General features: G+C 35.5%; 1 protein-coding gene across 1 annotated transcript; it reads right to left on the bottom strand.

Annotated features, from left to right (window-relative positions):
• Positions 1-477: 477 nt before the first annotated feature.
• On the bottom strand, positions 478-8,081 carry LOC106409956 (phosphoenolpyruvate carboxylase 4). The gene is made up of 20 exons (XM_022705222.2): positions 7,867-8,081; positions 7,574-7,737; positions 7,346-7,460; positions 7,124-7,201; positions 6,965-7,033; positions 6,826-6,904; positions 6,674-6,750; positions 6,436-6,531; positions 6,144-6,285; positions 5,939-6,046; positions 5,771-5,841; positions 5,422-5,661; positions 5,130-5,255; positions 4,954-5,055; positions 4,729-4,875; positions 4,520-4,618; positions 4,341-4,429; positions 4,106-4,232; positions 2,280-2,486; positions 478-2,129 (listed from the first exon to the last, which is right to left on the bottom strand). Exons 1-20 carry the CDS (start codon positions 8,020-8,022, stop codon positions 1,305-1,307), a joined length of 3,117 nt encoding a protein of 1,038 aa, XP_022560943.1. The 5' UTR covers positions 8,023-8,081; the 3' UTR covers positions 478-1,304.
• Positions 8,082-10,401: the final 2,320 nt, after the last annotated feature.

The raw sequence follows: 10,401 nt of genomic DNA, 5'->3' as shown, positions 1-10,401 counted from the left end.
TACTTTATCTACTTTATAGTCATGATTATGTTAAAATACAATTATTATACTTAAATAAATATGATAAAAGTATATTCAATTGATAAATTTATAAATTTTATTTTCATAAATATAAACTGTTTATTTTAAAAATATAATATGATGATAGAACGGCTTAAAATTAGCAAACTATATAATACATGTCTAAAAATAAACACATCTTAGACTTTTGTATATACAATAATATATTATCTAAAATGAATAAGCATAAAACAAATATTGGTAAAAAGAAATCCAGCTTTGAAAGATGGGTCAGAATTTAGCATAAATTAAATACAAAATAATTTTCAAATATGTTTTCGCATAAATATATTAATTTCCTTAATAACTAAATGCAAATACAATAAGATAAAAATATAATAAGAATTGACAAATACATACGGTTTTAAACAATTGATTAATTATAACATGTAAATTATAAAATTATTGTATTTGAAATAGTTATATAAATATTTAAGTATACGGTTAACGTTAAAAATATATACACTTATGTTCTAAAACAATAATTTATGTATAGAAAAGTGAAAACAAACACCCGCGCGGTTGCGGAGGTCAAAATATAGTTATATTTTTAATTTAGAAGTTGTAAAATCAAAATATAATTTAGAAATCGTAAACAAAAAAATTAATTTTTGTTTTTTTAACGTTGATTTATTATGATCTTACAATTATGATATGAGAAAGATTGCATATACGATTCGACAACCGACAATACTACCTGTCTTATGAAGACCTATGCCTAACTACATCACCTGAGCCGTCCTACGAAGATCCACGCCTGGCCATTTTAAACATGTTTAAAACATTCTTTCAGTTTGTAAACAAATTTAACGTTATTTCAGTTCTGTCGCATTGAAGTATGCGTGAAATATGGCAACATATTTTATTTCTGTACTAATCCATCATGGATACTCATTTCACCTAAATGATGCATGCATGCACATTTTGATTGTTCATCAACGAAATCGGTTATAAGATTTCAGGATGGGGTTTAATCACAGGTTGTATAGAGGAAATGGAATATGTGGATATAGAGACATTGCAATATTTTGTTCTGTGTTTACCTATTATTTCAATAATTCCGCCGCAAATTTCATTGAGCCCAAAAGATTACAACTATATAAACTGTGGAATTAGTCCAATGATAAATTAAAATCCCCGACGCTCTCTTCTGTACGATTACCTTGTTGTTCAACAAGAACAAACCAAAAGAAACCAAATAATAGATTATTGTAAATCTCCGTTTAGTGTGTTGTGCTAGTTTCTTAACCAGTGTTTCTCATTCCTGCAGCGATACCATTGATTGTGATTAGCAAAGCATCCCTAAGCTTATTGTTATCTTTATCGCGTCTTAGCCTCTTAAGTACTTCAACTTGCAACATGTTCATAGCGTTAAGATACGGAAGTCTACTCTCTATGAGTTTCTTCAAGCTCTTGTTGCTCTCCAAGAGTTTCTCGCGGCCAGTTATAACAAGCACATACTTTTCAGTAGTCATCAATTCTTTCCTCAGCATATCACCAAGTCCTCTTCTGTTCTCAGAGACAAGTTGTTCGTCATAGAGTTTTGTAATGGGGATGTCTGCTTTAGCTAACACCATCTCTATAAGGTCAATAGTTGACTGAAAAAATGGCCACTCTTTATACATCTCCTGAATATCGTCTGCGTAACCCTTCTCAGAGACACCCCTTAGACCAGCTCCTACACCGAGCCAAGCTGGTAGAACAAACCTTGTTTGTGTCCAAGCAAAGACCCAAGGGATAGCTCTGAGATGTCCTATGCCAGTAGAGCTCTTTCTTCGAGCTGGTCGGCTTCCTATGTTGAGGTAACCGAGCTCGGCTTGTGGTGTTGCCTCATGGAAATATGAGATAAACTCTGGGTTTTCGTAGACTGTGCCTTTATAGTTTTGGGAGCTGATTGTTGAGATTTCTTCCATAAGATTTCTCCATTTTTTCTCACGAGGCGGTTGAGGAGGCTTTAAGGTAGCAAGTAGAACCGCGGTTGTGTATATCTCTAGTTGTCTAACAGCTGTTTGTGGTATACCAAACTTGGCTTGAACCATCTCACCTTGCTCGGTCGAACGCAAAGAGCCCTGGCCAAACCAAGTAATTAATATTTGACATAAATTATTGTGGTGGTTATGTGTTGGTTTCCAAAGTGACTTAAATCTCAGTGAACCAGTAAAAGACCATATTCTTGTGTAACCATGACGAAAAAAAACTCAGGAGATATGAAAACTGACCATTACAGAGCCTGGTGGTTGGGATTGTATGGCGAGATAGGTCGGGCCACCACCACGACCAATACTTCCTCCTCGTCCATGGAACAAAGTAATTTTGATCCCAAACTCATTGCAAGCAGCAACAACATCTTCTTGAGCTTTGTAAAGTTCCCATGCTGCAGTGAAGCGTCCAGCATCTTTTCCTGAATCAGAGTATCCAACCATCACCTGCACGTAATATTAATTGTTACAAGTTTTTAGAGGGATTATTCTTCTACGAAATTGTTTAATTTATGATATCTTGCATATTTACATTGTTTTATCCATTCACCCATGTGCATTTTGATCATATAGACTAAGATTTAGCCATGTTTAGGTTGCATTTTGCATACATGAGTCTTTATCAGGTATTGGAGTACCACATGGAGTTCTTGGAGGCATTTGGGTGCATTTGGAGCTCAAAAGAAGTGTTTAAAGCGATCATTGGACGAGCAGAGCAGGGGAGCGAGGTTTCGCAGCGACGTCATGAGGTCGCTCCAAAACACCTCTCAGAGCGACCTAGCTGGAGCGACCCCGTGAAGTCGCTCGCCATACTCACCCCGTGAAGCGACTTGCCCAGAGCGACCTCCTGGAGCGACATCACGAAGTCGCTGTGTCCCACTTCTCAGAGCGACCTTCCTAAAGCGACGCCATGAAGTCATTCGCGTTCTCGTTACTCCGAACAGTCTTAGATGACCCTGGAGTGACCTCTCAGAGCGACCTACCAAGGTCTCTCCCGATCCAGAGCGACCCGTTGGAGCGACACACCAAAGTCGCTCGGGACCTCTCGCCCGGAGACACCAAAAATCGGCCCTGGAGCGACCTTCCGGAGCGACGCCTGCAAGTCGCTCCGCGTTATTTTGCTGCCGAAAATCATGATTTTTCGAGGACCTTTTTGCAATTTATTTTGGACGTTTTGCACTTGGAAAAACCTATGTTTTAAACATCTTTTTGTAGCCACCAGGCAGACTATCTTTGATCTAATGAAAAATACACAAAAACTCTCTAGAGAAGTTCATCTTTTGGATTTTTGATTGTTATGTTCTTGTGTTCTTGTTGATTTCTTATATATTTCTCTACATGATTAATCTGAAATCCAATATGGGTTTAAGAGGAATCATGGAGATTAGTGAGTAATCACCTTTTGAATTCATGGGTTAGGGAGATCAAGGGTGATTAGGTTAGTTCTAGTATGTTTTAGTGTAGATCTTTCTTGTTCCTTGCTAGTAGAGTATTCATAATGCATCTTCTGAGTTGGCCACTCAAAAGTTGATCAATAGGCATTTCCCACCCGAAAGGTGTTTGATGAAATGCCTGAGATAACTCTCCTAGGCTTTTAGTATACGTTGCCAAAGACATTTGTTGTTAAAAGTGCTAAGATAGCTAATAGACTTGTTAGTAATGATTGCTTTCATATTATTCAACCAAAGACATTTGATGTTTGAGATATGTTAGCAAATGAGCATTCATCTAGACATAGAGCTTGCTTAGAATTGTGTCTAGGCTTAAGGTTGATAGTTTGATTGATCATTTGCCATCCTTAGTTCGATACTTGATCACCCAAGGTCTAATCCCTATGCCCATGAGTTCTCTTTTCCCTTAGTCAAGAAAGTATCATTCTGTTATTGCGTTCTAGTTTTAGTCATAGCTTAAAACCCATCTAAATCATTGGTTGCACTTAGATTAAGTGAGTACTTGCATTCTCATTGCTTTGATATCCCTCAGAACTGGTTCGACAATCACTATACTACAACATTTGTCTTAGGAGCCTTGAAAACTCCTAACATCAATTTACAATTGTAACGTACCTCTTGATGACCATGATGATTCTTTTGGATGTGTTCTCTGTACCAATCTATTGAAAGCAGTTTCCTTATCACAGAACCAGCAGCTCTTAAATCCTTCACCGTTTCAAAAAGAGGAACCACTCGTAGCCTAACAAATGAGAGGTGTGGCATCAAACAATTCGAAATAAAATGTTTGCAAACATTGAAAAGTTTCGATAAAATAGTCTGAAAATAATGAGTATGAATTTAAACTCACGTTCCACCAGGACATGGTTTTCCATGTTCACTAGTGACGGCAAGTCGAGTATCTTTCTGCAGAAGTTCCACAGCCAGGACGTCACTTGCCTGGACATTTAGCAACAAATGAATCAGTTTCAATGTATACGTCATAACTTATTGCTACATTTGATTCTAGAGAAACCAAAGCGATCATACATTTGAAGCCATGGAAATAACATATGCTCCAAGTGATTCACTTCCAAACTCAGCAGCAACTCGGAATGTGTCTAATACTTCTTTAACTTCAGGAACAACCTACAAATATTATGGACCGTAGCTGATATAAAAAAATGTAATATATTATTAGGAAGTTATATTGTTTGGATGACTAGGTCTTGACATGCAAAGGTTATTGGGATTCTGACCTCAATAGTGGGAGGAACAAGGGGTCGTTTCCCTTTAAGTTCTTTTGTCAAAAAATCTAGTTTTTTCTCTTCATCCCATTCACTATAAGTACCAAGATCCAAGTATGTTGTAATTGCATCCAAAGCTTCAGCATGCCTTGCAGATTCCTAGTAAATGATTCATATATACATTATACAAGTAAAACCACTAAACAAGAGCGAACCAAAAATAGAAGAAAATCTCACCTGACGTAAATCAAGTTTCACCAAAACCATGCCAAATGTAGAAACTCTACGGATCAGATCAGCAAGTTTTCCATCAGCTAGTACACCAGCACCAGATGATTGCTAAGTAAAAGAATGATGTTAAAGATCATTTATTTTGATGGAACGTTATTTTAACATGGAGTTTGGATTGTTACCAGTGATTCGTAGCAGAGGAGCAATGGTTCTAGAAGTTGCTCTGACGTTTCATACGATACCCTAGGGTCATACTCACAAGGAAGGCCCTCAAGTAGAAGTTCGAGGAGTTTTCGAGTCTTCACAAGCTGTGATCATAGAGCATTCAGTTTGAGAATTAGTTAGAGCACATGGTACACTTATATGGTTCAAACTTTTATGCTTACTAAGAATATTAATAAACGAGTTACAATAGGTTAAGATGCAAGCAACAAGTAAAAATTATTTTTGGATGAAAATATTAAGGTCTTGTACCTTATCCTTAACATCTCCAAGTACAATACGGTAAGGAGCCATTCCAGCACGTTTAAGTGGAGGTGGTTCTAGTAGCTTTTGAAAACTGGCCCTCCCAATTTTAGATTCCGCAAATAGTTTCCTCTGGAAGAGAAGTTGAGAGGTAGATGAGAAAGAACCTCGTGAAGTAAGACCTGCCGTATGAGTATCATCAGCATTTGGCTTCGAATCGATCTTTGGAGAGTCTTCTTCATTTTGCTTCTATGTAAGAAAAATAAGGACAAAAATATCAAAAGACTTGGCAAGAACTCAACAAAACTATGTTTCATGTAGGCCTAGTTTCATGTATATATCAAAGACTTTGCCTTACCTGGAGATTGGGAGGCACAAAATCTGTGGTCATATTAATTTCAAATTTGGGATGTTGTGAATCACCATCTTCTGTAATCAAATGAGTTATAAAAACATGAATGCATGAGAAAAAAGTTGTGGATGTTGGTCGTGTTTACCAGTACAAAATGTAAGAGTATCTTTTTACCAATGCAAGAAGGATGTTGAGCTTTATCTGGAAGCTGTGTTGGCAAGGATGAATTTTGCTGGTTTAAGAAACTTGATTGTCCTCTGTCAGAATCTTTTTCAGAACTCTCTGAGGGGAGAAAACATCAATTTGTAAGGTTTTATAGTAAAAAAATATTATGAATGGAAAAAATATACAAATTCAATTGAAACTGATAGAAGCATACCTTTTTCAAGAATGTCTTCTGCTAATCTTGAAAATCTGTCACTGCATCGGTCTGTAGACAATTCAAATCTCAAGCTATCAACCTCTCTTATGTACAGATCGATAGCCATCCACCTGGACAAGAGAGATACTTCCTTGGTGACCTGGAAAATTGTTATCACAACATTCAAGTGTGAGATATCAAGGAAATCACATGGTTACAGTAAGATAAGTACAATGTTCTCCATGGAAAAGTAATTGGCAGGAATTTTTTTTTTTTTTTTGATAAGGTTAGTGTGATCCCAAAGACTAACCTTAGCCGTCACATTTGGGTTTCCATCTCTATCACCTCCCATCCAAGAACCAAATTTTATAGGCGTGCATGTTAATGGAAGTGGCTTCCCCGTAAACTAAATCACAATACTCTCAAGGTTAAGTAACTTGAGTTTATCCAGATTTTATTTTTGGAATGTTATATTTATTGCTTAATAAATTCTTTGCTAGCAACTTATTTTTCCAGATATAAACTAGAAAATTTAATTAGAATCATACCTTTTTCAAGGAATTGCTGACACGACGCAGGTAATGTGGTACAGCTTTCCAAAGGGATTGCTCAACAATGTTCAAACCTGGTGAATTAGATGGGAAGGAAAATGAAGGGAATGTCAACTAAATTTTTATAGAAATTCGATTTAACATAATACCAGTTCTAGCTTCATCAACTGGAGTAGGTTTTTGACGTCTAAGCTCATCAGTCTGCCATACTGAAGTTATCTCCCTAACCTTTAAAATATGATAATTAGTTTTTCATGCTCTAACAAAACGAATTATAAAGAAGAGTACCAAGTCTTCAATGAGTGTTTCTCGATCTTCATGGCCGATATCTGATCTGCTGTTATATTCTAAAAGATTCTGCAAGAAAGTAAATGTTCTTAACGCTTATTTTTTTGACTAAAGAATATATATATATATATATATATACCAACATCATTCCAAACTTACAGCAATTCTGACATGCTTGTACTGTAAGGTTCTCCGGTTAATTTGAGTAGGATGAGCAGTAAGAACAATCTCGACCTCCTAAAGTCGATAAACAAAATTTTCAATCAAGTATCAAACTGTGGAAATTTGACACGCAGCTGAAAGCTCATGCTTGTTGTGGCATATGATATACGTGTTAAAAACATATTGGAACCGTTAAAGGTGATATAATATGAAGTCAACCTGCTTGCAAACCGTTTTGTAAAGCTCTTCTGAGGAAATTCCACTTTGCAATAGCTGAGTGAATATATCATCACATGATCTTGAAAGTTGTGTAACGTCTATGAGTTTATGCATTCTGGAAAAACAAAAAAAAAGGGTTTATATACCAAAACAAAATTAAGAATTTATTATGCTTGTTCATTATTTGTAAATACTTTTGTTGTAAATGTTTTTTTCTAAAACCATGACCTGTGATGAGTGTCTGCAATGCCCATAAGGTTAAGAGAGTGAGTGAATGCACGAGCAAGAGTCAAAGCTTCCTCTAGTGGCATCTTGGATATTTCACAAGTCAGTTGCTTCTCTAAGAGGTTTGCAGTATCTTCAATACCCGCCAAACGCAAATTCAACGCACTCTGAAACGTTTTTAACCACGAACACTAGTATCATTCCTCTTTATTCCAAAACCATTGTACACTTTTTAGATTAATGACTTAATTTTTAATAATATATTTAACACAAGTATATACTAATATAAAACAAACCTGAGCGAGGATTCGAATGCGTTCAATTTTCTCCATGAATGAGCTTCCGACTTCCCTCTGCAACACATCATTGAAGAGACTTCCGAGCAACTTGCAGTCATCTTCGAAGCTTTGGAATGAGATTTCCTCTGCAATATCGTCTGTCGTATCCGTCATTGTATCGATGAAGGAATGACAGAGAGCGTAGTGATCAAAGTGAAATATTTAGACGAGTGATTTATGGTTTGTTAGCTATATATGGTGTCTTACTAACTTATTGATGCAATCTCATGCTGACAAGTGGTGGTCAACGCAGTAAAGTATTGCGCAATTAAATTTGTGGTGCAAGTAACTTCCCGTAAAAATCTAGAGAGGAGACTATTCTTCTTCCTTCACAAATTTTAAGAACAATTTTATATTGGTCATAATTAATATGTTTATTTTTGGGGTATGAATGTTAAGAATATTAATTTTTATAACAAACAAAAACATTTGTCGAAAATAATAAAAGAAGTGTTATGGCTGGGACTCATGCCACTGGACCGTGCGATGCCGAAAGTCGCTGTTGTGGTCTGTAAACTCGTGTTGCTAGAGAAGTAATGGAGGAACCGGGAGTAGAGTTCGAGAAGGTGAAGCTGTTGCACTGTCAATCTGTCATAAACAACGTCTACAAGGAAGTGCCAAAGGCATCGAACTACATCACTGTGTTCAAGTTCAATTTATGTTAAGTATGAAGATAACTTCTCACTCAACACTCTCTTTATTAATGTTCAAGAGGATTACACACTGACTACTACCGATTACAAGGATAGCTTGAGGTTTGACTCAATCTCCATTCTCATGGCGTGTGCATCTTGAATCACCGATCTCATCACGATCGGACCTAAACTCATATGTCTAACCAATTACAACATCAAACATAACCTATTCTTCAATCAAGCTCTCTACTTAAACGTCTTCTTCCTGATGCAGATTACTAACGACAAAGCGTCTCAACCATCCCGAGTCTTTCCTTTGCTCTAACCCTTCCACGTCATCCTGAGCACTTGCCACGTCAACATAATGATAGATGATACCTATCAATTTACCAACGCCTTCGCATTGTCCAGAAAATGGTGAAAATTAAGCGGACTGCATCATTTTCTAGCTGATTGAAATTAAAAAAAAAATGCAGAAAGTGCATTTGGTCTAGCTGTATGATTCTCGCTTAGGGTGTGAGAAGTTCAATCCTAGAAGAAAAAACTGTGGCAGAACGTGTTGGTTCGTCTTTGTCTTGTGCGTTTTATTTTCTCTAAGTTTGATTCTACTATTCCTGTAAAGTTCAAATTATTGGAGATGCTTGGTGTTTATTTATCAAGTATATCTTCTTAAGAGAAAGACAAGTATTCCAGGACAATTGTGTTTTGTACATGTTTACTTAGATATCTTAATAACTTTTAGTTTTAGCAGTTTGACTTCTAAGACTAAAACCACAATTTGTGTATAATGTTATAAAAACAAAAGCAGTTGTACGGTGTCTTATTGACTATAAGTTGTTATCTTCAGGAGCTTAATTATGACATAATTCAAGAACATCAAAAGATTGATACGAACACTGGATTTACATTTTAAAATAACAAATTCAATAATACAAAATTTAAAATATTTTTAAATATAATATTTCAATAACAATAAGTTTATCATTTTAATACAAATTATTTTCAATAGTGAATTTTAGAAAAACGAAAAATAAAGTAAAACAAACTTTAGGGCCACTTTATTTTGTTGAGTAGTTTACGGCTGGAGTTACTTTTTCTTGGGTTTTAACGACTTGACATACTTCTCGCCTGAGGTATACTTTTTCCTTGCTTTATGAATTTTACATACCCAAATTGCCCACACAGTAACGTGATTCTGTTTTATTCGATAGGTATAAAGTAACGAGCTTGTTACGTTATGTATCATTAGTTAGTTACGTTATGTATCATTAGTTAGTTTTAGTTTCCCATATGTTATAAGAAAAATATATTTTTATTTTTGTTAAAATCTTTACACCTCCATATCTTGTACATCAATATTTCATATTTAATATATAAATAAATAAATAAATATATATATATATATGTATTTATAAAATAAACATTTTTTTCTTTTTGTTTTGATATCCATATGTATATATATCAAATATATATTAAATAGAATTTTTCTATTTGGTACAAATATATAACAATCGTGGATAACAAAATGTGGTCAAGCTTAATAATTTCTATCCACATAACTTATGTTCGCTGACCACACGATTTATGACCTTGCTTTTATCCTTCAGAAGAGATCCCTCACCACATAACATATGTCCTTAACCGTTTCTCAGTTCAAGCCTATGCTTTAAGGTGGTGATTATGGCGGATTGTTCCTTCGGCAAGTCGGAGGAGAAAGGCATTTAGATGAATCTATAATATAGGATTAGTAGATTAAAAGGGTAAAGGATGTTCAGATCTGAAATTATTGATCCGCGACGGTGAGAAAGACCAAATCGTCGACGTCTAGTGTTAGAAGAGAAAGAGAGAGTGGGGTCAA

This window comes from Brassica napus, chromosome C6, assembly GCF_020379485.1.
Source record: "Brassica napus cultivar Da-Ae chromosome C6, Da-Ae, whole genome shotgun sequence".
In the NCBI taxonomy this organism is placed as follows: domain Eukaryota; kingdom Viridiplantae; phylum Streptophyta; class Magnoliopsida; order Brassicales; family Brassicaceae; genus Brassica; species Brassica napus.
The sequence above is the reverse complement of the archived record's forward strand: the minus strand, read 5'-3'. Positions and strand labels throughout refer to the sequence as shown.

Excerpts from the sequence above, each read along its gene's own strand:
- LOC106409956 (XM_022705222.2), bottom strand. The coding sequence starts at position 8,022 with ATGACGGATACGACAGACGATATTGCAGAGGAAATCTCATTCCAAAGC. Across the intron at positions 7,202-7,345 it reads ACAAAACGGTTTGCAAGCAG|GAGGTCGAGATTGTTCTTAC; the intron begins GTTGACTTCATA and ends TATCGACTTTAG. Across the intron at positions 7,034-7,123 it reads ACAAGCATGTCAGAATTGCT|AATCTTTTAGAATATAACAG; the intron begins GTAAGTTTGGAA and ends ACTTTCTTGCAG.